The sequence below is a fragment of the Balaenoptera borealis genome, assembly GCF_965194805.1.
Source record: "Balaenoptera borealis genome assembly, chromosome: 13".
Classification (NCBI taxonomy): domain Eukaryota; kingdom Metazoa; phylum Chordata; class Mammalia; order Artiodactyla; family Balaenopteridae; genus Balaenoptera; species Balaenoptera borealis.
The window spans coordinates 83,501,520-83,520,497 of record NC_138870.1 but is presented as its reverse complement, the minus strand read 5'-3'; the positions used below and the strand labels follow the sequence as shown (position 1 = coordinate 83,520,497).

The following is an 18,978-nucleotide window of genomic DNA, read 5'->3' as shown; positions in this document are numbered from 1 at the left end:
TTTTTTTCAACATAGTTTTGGAAGTCCTAGCCACAGCAATCAGACAAGAAAAAGAAGTAAAAGGAATCCAAACTGGAAAGGAAGAAGTAACACTGTCACTGTGAAAACCACTAGAAAACTATTAGAGCTCATCAATGAATTTGGTAAAGTTGCAGGATACAGAATTAATATACAGAAAATTATTGCATTCCTATATACTAAAAACAAAATAACAGAAAGAGAAATTAAGGAAACAATCCCATTTACCATCACATCAAAAACAATAAAATACCTAGGAATAAACCTACCTAAGGAGGCAAAAGACCTGTACTCTGAAAACTATAAGACACTGATGAGACTCACAGATGTAGAGAAGAGACTTGTGGTTGCCAAGGGGTAGAGGGTTGGGGGAGGGATGGGGTGGGAGGTTGGGGTGAGCAGATGTAAGCTTTTATATACAGGATGGATAAACAACAAGGTCCTACTGTATAGCACTAAGGAACTATACTCAATATCCTATGATAAACCATAATGGAAAAGAATATTTTAAAAAAAGAATGTGGGCTTCCCTGGTGGCACAGTGGTTAAGAATCCGCCTGCCAATGCAGCGGACATGGGTCCAATCCCTGGTCCAGGAAGATCCCACATGCCGTGGAGCAACTAAGCCCATGCGCCACAACTACTGAGCCTGCGCTCTAGAGCCCACGAGCCACAACTACTGAAGCCCACATGCCTAGAGCCTGTGCTCCACAACAAGAGAAGCCACCGCAGTGAGAAGTCCGCGCCCCGCAACAAAGAGTAGACCCTGCTCGCCGCAACTAGAGAAAGCCCGTGCGCAGCAACGAAGACCCAACACAGGCAAAAATAATAAATTTTTTTAAAAAGAGAAGACAAAAAAACTTAAAAAAAAAAAAAATGGGCAGAAGACCTAAATAGACATTTCTCCAAAGAAGACATACAGATGGCCAACAGGTACATGAAAAGATGTTCAACATCACTAGTTATTAGAGAAATGCAAATCACAACTACAATGAGGTATCATCTCACGTGGGTCAGAATGGCCATCATCAAAAAGTCTATAAATAATAAATGCTGGAGAGGATGTGGAGAAAAGGGAACCTGCTACACTGTTGCTGGGAATGTAAATTGGTACAGCCACTATGGAGAACAGTATGGAAGTCCCCTAAAAAACTAAAAATAGAGTTACCATATGATCCAGCAATCCCATTCCTGGGCATATATCCGGAAAAGACAAGAACTCCAATTTAAAGATACATGCACCCCAATGTTCACAGCAGCACTATTTACAATAGCCAAGACAATGAAGCATCCTAAATGTCCATCAACAGATGAATGGATAAAGAAGGTGTGGTACATATACACAAGGGAATATTACTTGGCCATTAAAAAAATGAAATAATGTCATTTGCAGCAATATGGATGGATCTAGAGATTATCATACTAAGCGCAGTCAGAGAAAGACAAGTATCATATGATATCACATATGTGGAATCCTAAAAAATGATACAAATGAACTTTTTTACAAAACAGAAACAGACTCACAGACGTAGAAAACAAACTTATGGTTACCAAAGGGGAAAGGGATAAATTAGGAGTTTGGGATTAACAGATATGCACTACTATATATAAAACAGATAAACAACGAGGACCTGCTGTATAGCACAGGGAACTATATTCAATATCTTGTAATAACGTACAATGAAAAAGAATCTGGAAAAAAATATATACATATGTATGAAACTGAATCACTTTGCTGTATACCTGAAACTAACACAATACTGTAAACCAACTAAACTTCAATTAAAAAAAAAAAAATACCCTGATCTCACTCTCCACCATCCACCCTGCATTACCTAAACCCACTGGAAGCCATAGGGCAAGGAGCGCATTGATTTGGTCTACACAAGGCACCTCCAGAACCACAACAGGGCAGGGAAGAGGGAGGAAGGAGTCTGAGGGGCAAACAGAAGAGAGGCAGCCCTTGTATTGAAGGGATTTGCACCTCATTTTCTTGAAGAGGAAATCTGACACATTGGCAACTGAAATATCCATGGGGGTGGAGATCCTGGAATGTTAATATTATTCCAAAAAGGACATTGATTCAATTACTCCATCTATTTTTTTTTCTTCTTAAATGATAGTCTATGATAAATTTGGGTAAATGAACCCAATGAAAATTATGCCTAGTTAGTTCATTAATAAGTCATGGAAGTGATTTTTCTCAAGACATACCAGATTTTCTGCTGGAATACATGGGAATATTGCTGGTGCATATAATGTTTGGATATGATGGGGCAGAAGATGGGCTTAGATGAAGAACACATGGCCAAATTCTCAAAAATCAGTGAAAATTCATACTTGGACCCCAAGCAGCATTGCTCCTAAGCTATTTCTGAAAAGAAAAGAAAATTTGATAAGTGGGTAGCCTCCAGAGTTGTTCTTCCACAGAACTGGAATACAATAACCATGTTCAGAAGTCTGTATGAAATGAAGCCTTTTTTTTTTTTTAAGACTTTAAGTTTTTCAGTTCCTTTTTTATATAAGCTATTCACTGAGTATGTTTCCTATGAAAATTAAGCAATCTGACAGTTATAGACACATTTTCTTAAAATTGGGTAACCAGCCAACAAAGGCTGGCAGAGTCTACCTGCACCAAGGTTCCAACAGCCTCCCCCGCACTCCCTTCCAGCCATCCACACGCCCAGCCTGCCCCAGCAACAGGGTCCTGCTTCCCACAGAAACCAGTTCCAAAGCAGGGAATTTCATTAGGTCTGTTGCCCAATCACCATCCAGCATCCTATGAGATTCCATTAACACTCAAATTTTTGCAGTGGAATTAACCCTAAGATTTTGGTGCCGACCTGGGAAATGCCAGTTCCACTTAACTGTTTCCTGTCTTGATCTCAAGCCAGTCTACTGACCGAGAATTCACTCTGTGTTCACCGTGGCTCCATTTTACTTAGTCGCTAATGCAGAGATGATCATTCCCAACCCAACATGCTGCACTCTGTGTGTTGCTCATAAATAATCATAGCTACAAATTATCATCCAGACAGTTTTTGGTTTTCTCCCCAAAACCCCAGAGACCTATGTTTGTAAGAGCTTCATGGGCATTTAACTTCCCAAGCATAGTTAATGACTAGTGATATAAAGACTTACACACACGTCAGACTGAGATAGAGATTCTCCATTTAACGGCTCCAGTAGGGTCACTCCAGCTGAAGGTGGCAGTACAGCCGCTGAGGTTTTCAGACAGCCGAGGAGCACACATGTCACTTCATGAGCCCAGAGCATCTTGCAAGTCCTGCCATACTGGAAAACTCGGAGTGATGTCTCAGCACCCAGTAAGAGCAAGCTGAGATGGAGCCGCTCTTAGCAACTTGAAGTCAGTTCACAACATGGTAATAAAAGCCATTCAAAACTATCCATATTCAATACTCAATTTAATTGTCCTCTGGATGTCTCAGTGTTTCAATCAAATGCCCAACAGCTGCTCCCCAGGGAGCCTGCAGTTCTCCCTCTTGTTGCCTCTCGTCAATAAGACATATGAGGGACTTGCCTGGTGGCACAGTGGTTAAGAATCTGCCTGCCAATGTAGGGGACACGGGTTCGAGCCCTGGTCTGGGAAGATCCCACATGCCGCAGAGCAACTAAGCCCGTGCGCCACGACTACTGAGCCTGCACTCTAGAGCCTGTGAGCCACAATTACTGAGCCCACACACCCAGAGCCCGTGCTCCACAACAAGAGAAGCCACCACAATAAGAAGCCCAAGCACCGCAACGAAGAGTAGGCCCCGCTCGCTACAATTAGAGAAAGCCCGTGTGCAGCAACGAAGACCCAATGCAGCCAAAAATAAATAAATAAAAATAGTAATAAAGATAGGGACTTCCCTGGTGGCGCAGTGGTTAAGAATCTGCCTGCCAATGCAGGGGACACGGGTTCGAGCCCTTGTCCGGGAAGATCCCACATGCCACGGAGCAACTAAGCCCATGTGCCGCAACTACTGAGCCTGCGCTCTAGAGCCCGCAAACCACAACTACTGAGCCCGTGTGCCACAACTACTGAAGCCTGCGCGCCTAGAGCCCGTGCTCCACAACAAGAGAAGCCACCACAATGAGAAGCCCACGCACCACAACGAAGAATAGCCCCTGCTCACCACAACTAGAGAAAGCCCACGCACAGCAACAAAGACCCAAAACAGCCAAAAATAAATTAAATAAATTTATTTTTTTTTTAAATGCATGCACAGTTTTCTCAGAGAAAAACAAAACCCAAAAAGCCCAACATGCTAGTGTTGAGTCAGGGGAGACTGGGAAAGAGGGAAGGCACAGGAAATTCAGGAATCCTGTTTTAGCAGACCATTTCTGGGGTGTGCACTTGGTAGGGAGAGGGAAGACTGCAAACTCAGATACCTTCAGGGCCACACAGGTGACGCGAGTGAAGGGTGGGCTGTGATGATCCAAGCATCCATCATCTCAGGGGGCAGCTGATGCTCAGTTCCAGCTGATGGCTGCCAGGCAGAAAAGAAGACCCTGGCTCAAGAGACTTTCTAAGAAATCAGGATTTTTATGTGAAACCACCAGATTTTCAAATGCTGGCAACAAGTTCGGTGTTTTTTTAAAAACGAAGTGTGGGCCAAACAAAACTCCTCTGTGGACTGGGCCTGGTCCATGAATCACTTGTCTGTGACTTTCTGAGATTCCACCAAACTTCAACAACCTCCCAACTTGATTTCTAGTTATTAGAGGAGGTATGGTGGGTGGCTAGGGCTAGGGGATGGAAGAGACAGGGATGTAGGGGTCACTGACATTTGCTGAACTGTTCTTATATACTTGGTTTGCTTATGGGAGAATCAGGAGCTGAATTCAGGGACTAGTAGCAAAGACCAGAGATAAGAGTCTCTTAAACAAGGGAGAGGTTGAGTATTTTCTCATGTAACATGAACTTCAGAGATAAATAGTACAGGGCTGGAATGGGAGCTCCACAGTTGTCATCAAAATCCCAAGCTCCTTCTATATTCCTGCTCTGCCACCCTTAGCTTGTGGCATCCATCTACAAGGTCACCCCATGAGCACAAAATGGCTGTTAGACCATCATTTGGCGAATCCACATTCCAGGCAGGAAAAAAGATGGTAAGGAACAAAGGGCTCCTGCCTCCCAACTGAGTAAGGCAACCTTTTAGAAGCTTTCCTGGAAGCTTCACCCTACAAGTTCTGCTTACATCTGCTACCCCTAGATAAGCAATTGGAAAATGTAGCTGTTGTTGATTTTAGCTGAGCCCACTGCAGCTCCCAACAATACAGCAGTTGTTAGTGAGGAAAAGGGAGAGACTGGATATTAGGATGGCCACCAACAGTATCTGCCACAAAACAAACAAACAAAAAAAACCAGTATCTGTCACAATGGGAATGTCACAGCACTAGGTAAAAGGTGAAAGCAAGCACACACAGGTGAGACACCTGAACAGAGAAAGCAGTGACTGGAGGAGGAACTGGTAATACTGGTAATACCCCAACCTTGGCCGAGTTGCTCTATAAGCTAGCCATCAAATCCAAGCAGGAAACATCCCCCCAGCTGTGTTAATATGCACACCAAACAACTGTGCTGCTCGGGACGTTCCTGAGAGTGTCACAACAGAGCAGGTGGACAAACCATGCTGCAAAAGCAGACATCACAGGCACAGCTGGCTGTGGCACAGGAGTGGGACTGGCAATGGCTTGGTAGGCCATCCAGGGCAAGGGCAGAGGACATGGGTTCTCAACCTCCGCTGTGCTCTGGAATCACCCGGGGAACTTTCAAACATATGGATGCCTGGGTCCCATGCCCGGCGATTCTGAGTTAATTGGTCTGGGGTGAGACCTGGATTTGGGGCGGGGCGGGGGGGGGTGCGGTTTATGCACTAAAGTGTGAGAAGCTTCACTCCTGGATGGACCAGGCCCTCCAGATCCCCTGAGAAGCTGGGAAGCCCACACAGATGCCCACATCCGAGGCTACCACGGAAGTAAGCTCCTTGAGAAGATTAAACCATTTGCTGAAGGCCACACAGCTGGGATGGTAGTGCAGCCAGGATTTGAACTTGGATCCACTTGACAGCCAAAGCAAAGCCGCTGGCCCAAGGTCTTTTCTCCAACGTCACTCCTAATCCTCCACCACTCAGGTGCATGCCTATCCTAAAAAGAATAACGTCTGGGACAGCTTTCCTGCTGAGCAAGGTCTGTCTCCTGGGAGCCAACAGCCATGAGGATAGATCCACCACGAGGTAGAGAAGGATACCGGAGTGAGGTGTGTTCTGTGGAGCAAAAGCCGCACAGTCCCAATTTGTAAACCAAGGAAATGTGGGCAGCAAAGGAATAGGAATTTGTAACTGGGACAAAAGGTAATTATACTATTGAAACCTGTGTCAGATGTTTGACATATTTTTCAAGCCTCACAAAAACCTTGCAATTAGATGTTGCGGTCCCTATTTGACAAATGAGGAAGCTGAGGCTCTGAGAGTTGGCACCTTTTCAAATGGAAGGAAAAGGAGAAAAGGAAATGAAATCAAGATGGCAGAAGAAACATATGGATCCACTAGCCCCAGGGCTGCCACTAATGTGAAATGAACCCCCTAAAAGTTTCAAAGTAGAAGCAGGCTTCTCCACGGAGCAGGTCGCAGGAGGGCTGCCACCCACCTTGCTCAGGGCTTGAATCATTTGTGAACTGAGACTAGGCTGAGCCATGGCCAAGTGCTGGCAAATCCAAAGCATCCCCCAACCTCTGCTGTCCGTTTGGCTCCCATCAGAATGGCCCCTGCTGCTTTTTTTCCAAGAGCAATCCCTACGGGCACAGAGATGGGTTAGCCAGGATACCAGAAGTGGAAGCTCTTCGGCAGCAGAGACCACCTTTGACATCATCTCTGAGAGCTCAGGACTTAAGATCGGTCATGCATCACCCATGACGTGAATGAGTGAAATGAACAATGAATTAAGTGCAGAGCTGAAATGACGCTCCTGGATCCTCCAGCCCAGGGGCTGTGGTGGAGGCCAACAGCCACGGACCGAAACCGCAGCTCCCCGCCTTGCCTGTGGGGCCCTAGTGACTTAACCTCTCTGCACCTGTTTCCACATCTAGAAAACAGAGATAACACCTTGCAGCCTTGTCGTTAGGATTTAATTAAATAATGTGTGGAAAGTGCCCAGCATGGGACCTGACACATAAAAGGCCCTTAAAAAAATAGTAGCTCCTTCTTCCTTCCTCCTAAAAAGGATTTTTTATGTCTCAGAAAGTTGACAGAGTGCAGCAAATAAATCAGAAATGAGAAACACAGATCTCCAAAATCTTCCCCAGCTGCTGAAACCCAAGCCTTGACCCCTAGTCTGGTGTTCATCGGCCACGTTTCCAAGAGGATTCCACTTCCAACCGAAACACTCAACACATTGCCCAGTGGGTGCTTCCAAAAAGAAAAGAAAAGAAAATCAGATTTGGATTCTGGTCCTGGCTTTATCAGATTAACTGCCTGGGATGTAGTTCTTCCCCTGTAAGCTAGGACTGCATAGTCTGCAAACGCATCAACTACTGTGAAGATAAAATAAGGGCTGGGGAGGGGAGGAAGATTTGAATCCGATGAATGTGAAAGTTTGCTCCAACTCCTCAGAACAGCCACCTTGGTACTGAACAGGAGTCTTCATTCACTGCTGGATGTTTTCCAGCTGAACAGCTGCTCAGAACCACCAAACCCAAACTCAGGCCCAGAATGCTCTCTCTAGACACTTATTCTACCCCTGGTGATGAGAAATTACAGAGACAGATTTTTCTTTTACTTCCATGTGATAAGCAGTTCTGAGGGCCTGACCTCAGAAATGAAGTTACAATGAATACCAGCGACTCATTTTCCTGAATCATAACTGTAATGAAAATGTCCCAAGTTTTGGTCTGCTCACAATGCCATCTGACTCAGCAGTAAGTCCCTGTTGATGCCAAATGACTTCAAAGGCCTGGTCTCTGGTGAGTCCCACGTTTGATGCAAATTCTTCTGCGCCTGCCATGTGAATATATACAACTACACAACAATTCTTCTAGGGTTAAACTCATAGCCCCGCAGCAGCTGATTTTCTAATTTAGGTATTTTAATAGCTGTATGGTATATCCATAGTCTTAAGGATAGGGGTTATGAGCAAGGAAATCCATTCAAGTGATCTTCAGAGACTAAGAGTTATTAGAAAATCATTTTCTCCTTCTCTAAAGGTCGGTAAGTAAATTATAATAATAACACAAAACATATGTTGAATAATAGACTGCCATACTTGCCAACTTAAACACTCCAGGGATATGTTTATTCATTTCATATAATTTGGAAGATCTTTTTTTATCCAAGTAAAGTTTTACTTTCCCCTAACGATGCTTCACAGCAAAATGCCAAACTAAAACGGGAAGATAAAGAAAACGCTGGTAATGTGCTACATCTTAATTTGACAGCCTCGTGACATCCTAGTGCAGAGGGAGGACACAGAATGCACTATGGGCATGCGGGCATACAGGAATTCCAATCATTAAGCAAAGATTTATTGAGGCTCCAATTGGAGCCAGGCTTCCGTTGGACTCTGGTATAAAACACCTAACAGACCTGGCTTTCATGGAGCTTACAGTCTAATGGGGGGACTCCATAAAATAAACGATACAGGTCAATAAAACCACGACAGAGAAAAGAGAGGGCTACAAGAGGGCAGGGCAGCCTTCAGCAGAAAGATCATCTCAAGGAAAAAGATAAGAAGGAATTAGGAAAAAAAATTAGGTGGGGGAGGGCAGTATAGAAGAGAGAACTGCATATACAACGCCACAGAAGCAAGAGAGCACAAGCAGGTCCAGGATTTTAAAGACAAGTGACATGATAAGACGAGCACTTTGGAAAGATCACGCAGAGGCATGACTGCTGGGAGAGAGAGTGGTTGGGGAACTGTTGCCACGCAAAAGAGGATGGGACCCAAATAACACCAAGGAATGTGCAGTGAGCACTTTCTTGGTCCAAACACTGAGATAAGCAAGCACTCTGTGAGCATTATCTTATTAAATCCTTACAACAATGCTGAGAGGGAGGAACCCCTACAGATAAGACAACTGCTGATATTTTCTGGGTTTCTTACTATCTCTTGTCCCCAATTTCCCCCAACAACTGAAATGTGTTTGTTTATTGCCTTGGCTGCTGCTGAAAACAGTGCTAGGCATAGCAGATATTCAACACATAGAGGATAGACAGGTGGCTGCAAGAGTGAACCAATAAAGGAATTTTGCCCAAGAGCACACTGAGTGAAGGACCCCATACCCATTGCACTTACCACACTAAGTTGCAACTGTTAGTCCTTGCTGGTTCTTCTCAGTGTCCTGTGCTGGTCCCTCAGCTCACCAACCTCCAGACTGCCCTGGGCTCAGTCTGGGGCCTCCTGTCTTGTCTATCTACACCCATTTTGTTGCATCTGGTCCTGTGGTTTTAAATACCATCAATTCACTGATGACTCCCAGATTTTTATCTCCATCAGAGACTTTTCCTATAAAAGAACCATCTACTCAACAGCCCCAGGTGTCTGCCGAACACCCACCTCCTCAAACTTACTTTGTCCTAAACCCTGCTCCTTTTACAGTCTTCTCATCTCAGCTAACAGCAACTCTATTCTTCCAGTTGTTCAAGCCAGAGGCCAAAACCTTAGTGTCATTCTTGACTTGTCCCTCTCACAACCTGTATCCGATCCATTAGCAACTCTTATTAACTCTTACCTTCAAAATATACCCAGAATCCAACTTGTCACAGCCTCTCCTGCCACCACCCCAGTCTAGCCGCCTTCATTTTGCCCAGATTATTGTAAAAGCTTCTCATTGGTCTCCCCGCTTCCCTCCTCACCTGTCCTCCTTTCAGCTGATTCTCAACTGGTTCCCACTGCCAAAGTGATCAAGTTACAGCTTACGTCAGATCTCCCCACTTCTCACACTCCTGCGCTAGCTACTACCTCAGGGTAGACATCCTCCCATGGCCTGGGAGACCCTCCACAGAGCTGGCTGCACCTCCTACTAAGCTCCCCTCGCTCAGTGTTCTCCAGCCACACCGGCCTCCATGCTGGTTCTGGAACAGACCAACCCGTCCCACTTTCCAGTCTCTGCACTTGCTGTACACCCTCGCTTGGGGACTCTCTCCAGATACTTGCCTGACTCACTCCCTCACCTTCCAAACAAGCAGCTCCCTCTAGAACTGTAACCCTCCTCCTCCTCACTTACATACCAACTAATCACTATAAATTTGACTGACTGACTTTTTTTCTGCCTCTCCCTAGCCCCCAAATGCAGGAGGGCAAGGACTTTGTTTTGCTCACTGCTATATCCCCAATACCTACAAAAATGCCAGGCAGATCTCAACAAATATGTACTGAATGAAAAAACGAATAAATGAATTCTCTTCTTTACAGGATCTTCTCCATGCCAGCCACACCAGGCATCAGAGACAAACTGAGGAAAAAGAAAATTTTGATAGAATTGAATTACATATAGCTGATAAAGCATGGATAGAGAGGTTGATGGCTTTAATTTGAAGACTCTTTCACATTCATTTTCTGATCAACAAAGGACAAGCAAGGAGTCTGAAACAATCTGAAAATGTTTTTCAAAAATATTTTAGAAATTTTATTTTTATAAAATGTTTAAAATTCATGTATTAAAATGCATACCGACACAAAAAAAATCATGTAAGCTGTATCATAAATACAAAACTAACAGTTTTCAAAACATACAAGACACACCCAATGTAAAAAAAAAATCTTATATAGACAAAATGCAATGTATTTCCAATACAAAAAAAAAAATAAAGGGGAAATGCTTGAAAAATGCTCATCCAAAGTACAAAACAAAACCCTCCCCTTGACTGGCCACTTAAGCTGCTATGAAAGGCTTTTCTTCTTCCCTCATGTTACCTGGTCTTTCTTCTCATTTTTCTTTTTAATTTATTTGTAAGATAAGAGCCAATCAAGGTGTTTTAAAAGCCGATGTTTGTTGTTATACTTCTACAGTCAAGTGACTTTTAATTCCAAAAGTTAATACTTTATACTCTGAGCTATAAATGAGTTCCTAAACATTGTATGCAAATCAAATTATGATTTGGGTACTCTAAGCAGAACATATCATTTACAGAAATTTCTTTTTATAAAATTAAGATTTTCATGTCACATTTGCTTAAATCACAGTAAGCCCCTAAATTAATCCCTCAACCCACCATAAAACAAAACAAAACAAAACCTCCTTAACAATGTAAAATATTTTATTCACTCTCTTTATGGTTCCCTCAAATGCTAAATAGGAACATCTAATCTAAAATACATCTGGAGTGGTCTGTTCCCCCCCTACCCACCCCACATCTACTAATATGCACCAAAAATAGAAACTGGCTCAGTGCTTACCTACTGTTAACGCTAATACTCATCTGATTTAGTTCTTGTTGCAGCAACAAAAAATTTTGAATTTTGGTTGTTTTTTTAATGTAAGAACCACATCTATTACTAATTTATCACCATTTCCCTTAACAATATATTTCAGGGAAAATGTTTAGATTTAAGCTACAATTAAAGTTCCTAATCAGGAAATCAAAAAAGCTAGTTACTGATGTTGATATGCTTTTTCCCTGTCTAAACTATCTTTCCTGATTAAACTTAGAGGGAGGGAGGGAAGGAGAGGAGGAGGGAGAGAAGAGGAAGGAAAACAGACTGGCTGGAAGGTTAAAGGTGACATCTTGCAGTCACAATGACTCTTCCAGTATTCGTAGAAAACCACAGAGAATTCTCTTGAAATTCACTAAGAGAATAGCACTGGCAATGCCGTTCATCTAAAAGTAAATGGAATTAGAAGAAAATTATTTTTTACTATTTTCTATATCTTGGAAAAATTCTGTTGTTAAAAATTATGATTAAAATTGGCTCCTCCCCAATTATTCAGATTTACTAACATTTAACTGTGGAGCAATTACTTTAAAAAAAAGAGAGAAAAGTGAGGATTAAGAAAGGTTAAGTTCAGTCAAGTAGGAAGTCTGGTATGTAAAAAACCAGAGAAAGCAGGAGAGTGCCCAGTTCGGAGACTGACAGCTAGAGGCCAGGTCCAGCCCAGGGCTGCCATCAGCTAATGAGAAAAGGTAGACCAACAAAATCTACTCACTCCAACACACGTAACTTTTGCTTCACAGAGAGTACTTTTGAAATCTAAGACTCACTTATCAAGTGAATTAAAGAAAATTTTGCAAACTGTGCACGTAGACACAACATTTTTAAAGCAAATTTAAGGGGTGCAAATAAGTTCTGAGATTATATTTGGGAGAACTATACCCCCTTCGGGTAAATGTGGTTCAGAAATCAAGCCACTACTACCCTGAGGCACAGCCTGAATAATAATATTATTAAAATATATATTTCCTTCAAATTATTCTAATTATGTCAACCAATTTGAATGCATCAAGGGAGAATTTTACCAGCGGTATAACAAGGTATATATTTACATTTTCATTTGCATCTTAAGGACAAACTTAAAAATGATGATGATGATTATGAAAAATAAGATTAAAGGTGTGTTCATTTGGGAAAAGCTACATTAATATTATTCATCCAACCACAAACACTTTCGTAATGAATGCAATACTGCAAAACAATTCACAGCTTTATAAAAAGTTGAAATACAGTTTCATTAGGATTTTTTTTTCCAATTCAAAATTAAAAGAGTTCAACTTACATCTCTGCTTAACTATTTTACTCTAAAATCTTTAAAATATATAAAATACCAAGATTATCAACAGTCACATATGTTTTGAAGTCAGGGGACACATGTATTTTCTTAAGATTGGTTCCATTTGTGTAGAAGGTCTGTGAGGATTCCCCAGTGACAACATTCCACCACTGTTCAGAGAAAAATAAAATTCTTATTAGGTTGGTAATTACAGCGTGAGACAATCTGCAGTGCCAACTGGATCCTTCACCCCATCACCTCCCCACTCCCAAACTAAAGCAAACACCAGGAAGGATGTCTAAGGTTTAAGGCTGAATATAGTATTATCAACCCAGCCCACCATTCCTGATTAACCCTGGTGACTGCGTCACAGCTACCCTACACCTAACCCCACTGTAAAGCATGCTGGAGAAACATGCAGCCTACTCAGAGCCGCAGACAGAAGGCTACACAAAGCCCTCTACGGCCACGGCTGGACTGAATTCTCCTGTCTGCGTATCCTTCTCAGTAGAATGGAAAGAATGACCCTCTCTTCTCTAAAAATGCCCCTTTGCAGACATGGACAGGAATTTTGGCAGATATCAAGACTACTGATAATACTGGCTGCAGGATACAATGTTCTCTTTACTGAATCTTCCCTTTCACCAGGAGTGATTCAAGAGCCCATGACCAAGTTTTTTATTTAAAAGTCTATACACTTATATTTGCTAAATAAATACTGAACATCTCAAATGCAGCAGGTGCTCTGGCCAAGTCCTTCCTTTCTCTTCCCAATTACTGAATTCGCTAAGATTATAACAATATTTATATTCCTTTACTAAATGGAGATCACGGAGCTTACCTACATATCTCACAACTAAGATGAGGGCAAAAGAGACCATGTACATGAACACCTTTTGAAAAGGCCTCAGGTACATCAAGATTCTGAGTATTATGAATGCAATGATCACTTCTGTGTCCGTGGCAATGCCTAGCATCCTGCCTTGCTCGTGTGACTGGGTCAACTATTCATGTTCACTATTAGTAACGATAACTGGTAAAAGTAAACCTTGTGGACTTAAGTAAACCTCAATGAAGCAACATGTACTAACTTGAAATTTTCCAGGACTCACAATTTTGCTTTATAAAATAGCAGTGTAATCAAGACTGCAGAGGACAGTCGCTAGAGGCAAATCGTAGAGGTAGTAAGGCCCTTAGAGATCACCTAGTCCAACTGCCTCACTTTACAAGTAAGGAAACCAGGGTTGAGAGAGAAGAAAGGCCTTGTCACTGTGGACAACACCGCTAGCAGGTGGCAGAGGTGGAAGAGTTATCCGGCTTCCAAACCTAGTGCACCCACTGCCTTTTCCTCTATTAAAACAGACCACTCGACTTGGAAACACTACCCCAGCCACTAATGTGAATATGGACTAAAAGACAATGATATTAAATAGGACTTACGCAGGGGACTTCTGGGCAGTGAAACTACTCTGTATAATACTACAATGGTGGACACGTGTCATTATACATTTGTCAAAATTCACAGACTGTACAACACCAAGAGTGAACCCTAATAGAAATTATGGACTTTGGGTGATAATGACATGTCAATGAACATTCATCAGCTGTAACAAATGTACCCTCTGGTGGGGGATGTTGACAGTGGGGGAGCCTTGCTCGTGGGGCAGGGGTGGGTATATGGGAACTCAGTACTTTCCGCTCAATTTTGCTGTGAAACTAAATCTGCTCTAAGGAATAAAGTAAATAAAAAAAAAAAAATAGCAGGGATATTTTTGGAAGGAGGGATAAATTGGGGATTTGGGATTAACAGACACAAACTACTATATATAAAACAGATAAACAACAAGGACCTACTGTATTGCCCAGGGAACTATATTCAACATCTTGTAATAACCTATAATGGAAAAGAATCTGAAAAAGAATATATATATATTATATTATAACATATATATTATATATATTATAATATATTTATTATATATATTATAATATATATTATATTATTATATATGTAATATTATTAAATATGTTATATTATAATATATATTATATCATTATATATAATATATATTATTATATATATATATATATCTGAGTCACTTTGCTGTACAACTGAAACACTGTAAATCAACTATACTTCAATTTTTAAAAGATAGCTAACATTTACTCAGGGTACACTATGTGCCACCATGTATGAGTACTTTACTTGTATTAACTCCTTTAACCCTCCCAACCCTATGAGGTAGGTGTTATTATTACACCTATTTTACAGATGAGAAAGTCGAGACTAAATCATCTTGTGCAAGATCACAAAGCTACTGAGTGGCAGATCCAGGCTTTGAATTCAAGTAGTCTGCCCCAAGTCTCACTCTCCTGACCTTTATATTCTGTTGCCTCTACGTAATGGAAAACCTGCATTTATCATCATGCATTTCATATTTCAAATCAGCCTTTCTCCTCGTGAGTATGAATTAATGTGGATTTCTTGTCATTCTAACAGTACATACTCTGTGGCATAACACAAGTAAATTACATTATTTTTAACTTATAAATAGGAATAATTTTGAAAGTTAAGAGCTTTTTAGCTACTGGATACCTACTTTATCTTACCGACATTCGATTCATACAGCTTGGATTATAAAGTAAACAGACTCAAAAGGCCTATTTTCTTGGACATTACAGCAGCGGTTCCTTTTTACTTTTAATTTGCTCTGTGCTCTTAGACAGTCTCATGAACATGCTGGGTAGATGCAGGCTGGGCTATATCACAACCAGTTTAACCATGCTAGTAATCAAACCAGAAGGAAGAACAGCCTGATTGTCACTGAAATATACAGACTGCATATATAGGCTATAGGCTCTTTCACCCTGAAGACATAACTTCTACAGTACAGACATCGATTCTGCTGTTTATTTCAAGGTTCTCCAGGAACTCTGGAAATCTAGTCACTGATCTCTATCATATCTTGTAAGCCAGACTCACGATTATGTGACAGCCTTCTATGGTGCCCAGAGCATCAAAAGACATGGTCCCTAGAAGCTCAGTGTCAAAGCTGAGCAGTTAAGTTTTTCAGCAGTTAATACGGCTGAAGACTCCCAGCTTCCAACACAAAGACAGCAATGTCGCTCCTCTAAGCATCATCCTCAGAACAGACTAAGAGTGCAGTTTATCTCTACACTAAAGTAGGACAAGTGGTGATAGTCTCACAATCCCCTAATAACTAAATAAAGGTGTACCTTTATTTAGGTACAGGTTAATGCAACATCTTGTAAGCAGCATTGTATTTTCAATGTAAACCTGTAAAGGAATCATAACATACATCCTCTCATAGAGCTAAAAACTGTCCTCTGATTTATCTTTTATATAAGCTAGATTTTTACTTTAAATAAAATTGCATCTACATAGGTCCCATATAACCAAAAACTTCAATTCAGTCATTCAAATATTTTTGAACATCTACACTGTATTAGACAATTAATCAGAATCATCTCCTACAGTTGAATGTTTTCAGTAAGAAAAAACAGTATCGAAGATCTAATTCATTAGGGTCTAATTCATTAGGGATCTATTTTAAGTGATCAGTACAATACACAGTATCATCTTCAACCCCTTTTACAAGTAAATCACTACTCAAGACTCAGCTCAAGCATTCCCCTCCACTGGAAGCCTCTGCTAACTCCCAAAGGTAGAACTGTCCTCTCCTTTGTGCCTCTACTATCCTTATGCAAATGTGTCCCAGAACCCCTCTTACACTTAGAGACTTTATTTATTTACTGTCTGCTTCCTCCAAAGACTGTCAACCACCTGGGCAAGAACCAAGTCTTAAACACTGTGCCACGCAGCAGTGCCAGCACACAGTGGGCACTTAATACATTCTTAGTGAGTGGATGGATAAAAATGATGCAAGCACCAAAAAATGACCCTGAGGCACCACAGCACGCTCAACCGTGGCCTCAGTATTTGCTAATAATAAGTTTGTATAAGGCAATCTACTAAGTAATTTTAGGAAATTCACAACCTCTATGAACATCAGTTTACTCACCTACAAACCAAGGATGATAAAATTTAAGCCTCGCAAAGCTGGCTAATAAGATGATGTAAGTAAAGCATTTTGTAAACTATAAAGCAATACGCTGCCGCTGCTATTTTTATTATTATTACTACCACCACTACCACTAATACTTAAGAAAGGAAATTTCACAAATAAATTTTTTTAAAGACTCAACCAACATAGTTCACAATTAGTGAAGCAGAAAATCAAACTAAGTTAAACACCCCACTTTCTAGTCATTCTGATCGCCTAAGACTTTGTTTGGGGCAGGATGAGAGCTCTGGACTGAGAACATCCCTAACACTGCCATCAAAACTTCCAAGAGATCTGAAGAATGCAGCCTTGCAGATCTCAGTCTCATCACCCAGAACGGGGTAACAGTCATCGCCCTTCCTCTCTGAGGGGTTGTACAAGGCCCAACTGAAACACAGGAAGTGAAAATAATTTGGAAAGTAGGATACAGGCTGTTCTTTTCTTTCAGTCTTTGAGAAACCCTTACCTTAAGATATCCTCCAGCAGAAACAAGCATTTTGCTATCTGGAGAAAAGCAAAGGTCAGTCACCCAGCCTCCGTGAGTAGCAGCTCCTTCTTCTACTGAAATCGGAGCAAACAAATGAAGAAGCTCACCATTTGAGACATTCCATATCTATAAAAATGATACACAGTTCATTAACAGGGTTACTCAGAAGTTTTATATATCTATCTATCTCATTTGGAACATATTTGGAAATCTTTCTTAAAAATATAATTACAATTCAGTGATACCTTAGGAATTTTTTTAGATTACATTCTCTCCGGTGTTAATTTTTAAAAACTACTAATTATAATTAAAATGCATTACTTACAATATTTATCATTAACTATACTCCAAAAAATATAACAAAGGGACTTAGAGTGATTGATTAGAATACTGTGACTCTTTCACTGAATAAAAGGAGTATGGGGCTTCCCTGGTGACTCACTGGTTAAGAATCCGCCTGCCAATGCAGGGGACAGGGGTTTGAGCCCTGGTCCGGGAAGATCCCACATGCAGTGGAGCAACTAAGCCTGTGCGCCACAACTACTGAACCTGCGCTCTAGAGCCCGCGAGCCACAACTACTGAGCCTGCGCTCTAGAGCCCGCGAGCCACAACTACTGAGCCTGCGTGCTGCAACTACTGAAGCCCACGCACCTAGAGCCCATGCTCTGCAATGAGAGAGGCCACCGCAATGAGAAGCCTGCGCACCTCAATGAAGAATAGCCCCCGCTCGCTGCAACCAGAGAAAGCCCACGTGCAGCAACGAAGACCCAACGCAGCCAAAAATTGAAACAATTTTTTTAAAAAAGAGTATGATGGGAGAAGCAAGGAATAAACAAAAAAGGCCTAACAAATAAACTACCTCAAAAGAACAAAGAATTCTAGTTCAGGATCTACCACTAAGAATATTGACAGACACTATTCAAACACCTAAAGTATACATATTTTAAACAGTAAGTCCCAGTAAGGTTTTTAATATATATATATGTATTTTTTTATATTTTATATGTATAAAATAAACAAGCAAGCAAGCATATATACATACATTCACTAAGATTAGTTTACTAAGCTCTTAAAAACAACCCAATTACTTATAGATACTAATATTTTCATTTATTTCCAGTGATACTTAATATATGAGCAGTATTCTAATTTTTCAAAGAAACTGTACATCAGAATAAGAAAAATAGAGGCATAAATAGCAAAAGAAAATAATCAAAATCATCATTTGTAAATGTCCCCCTGGGAAATCCAAGAGAATCAAATGGAAAAACTGATTAGAAAGAAATCAGTAAGATAGCTAGATAGAAGATATATATATATATAATTAATAGCTTTCCTATATTTTGAAAAATCAAGTAGAAAAACAGAAAATTTTTTTAATGTGCTAAAGAAAAAATTTTAAATAACCTATTTAAAGAGACAATTTTTACCTTTAGGGGTTTCTGGAAAATGAAACACTGCCTCATAACCAGTAAAGGAGCCCTTTCATCCAGAGGTGAGAACTCAGAGCAAAATGAATGTTCCCAAAGCAGTCCTGCCCCTTCAGCTGGCATGGCATTTATGAGAATGGTATACGGAAGGTTGGTTACTTAGTCCTCAAGCAAGAGAATCTTAATTTTCCTGGAAAGCCTATCTGATAATGCCCCTATTCCTGCATAATGCATACTGTCTCATTCTTCTG

At 41.0% G+C, this 18,978-nt stretch overlaps 1 protein-coding gene across 5 annotated transcripts in view; it reads right to left on the bottom strand.

Moving 5' to 3' along the window:
• Window positions 1-1,116: 1,116 nt before the first annotated feature.
• Window positions 1,117-18,978, bottom strand: part of APAF1 (apoptotic peptidase activating factor 1) — a 100,641-nt gene continuing 82,779 nt past the window's right edge. For 3 of the 5 annotated variants that reach the window (XM_082349594.1, XM_082349593.1, XM_082349595.1), the window contains exons 25-26: window positions 17,276-17,422; window positions 10,620-12,894 (exon numbers count right to left, since the gene is read on the bottom strand). In XM_082349594.1, the coding sequence (XP_082205720.1) occupies window positions 12,748-12,894; window positions 17,276-17,422 (294 nt within the window). In that variant the 3' untranslated portion in view covers window positions 10,620-12,747. Of the gene's footprint in view, window positions 12,895-17,275; window positions 17,423-18,978 lie in introns of those variants that run through there. The other 2 variants (XM_082349592.1, XM_082349596.1) reach the window with 2 other exon arrangements.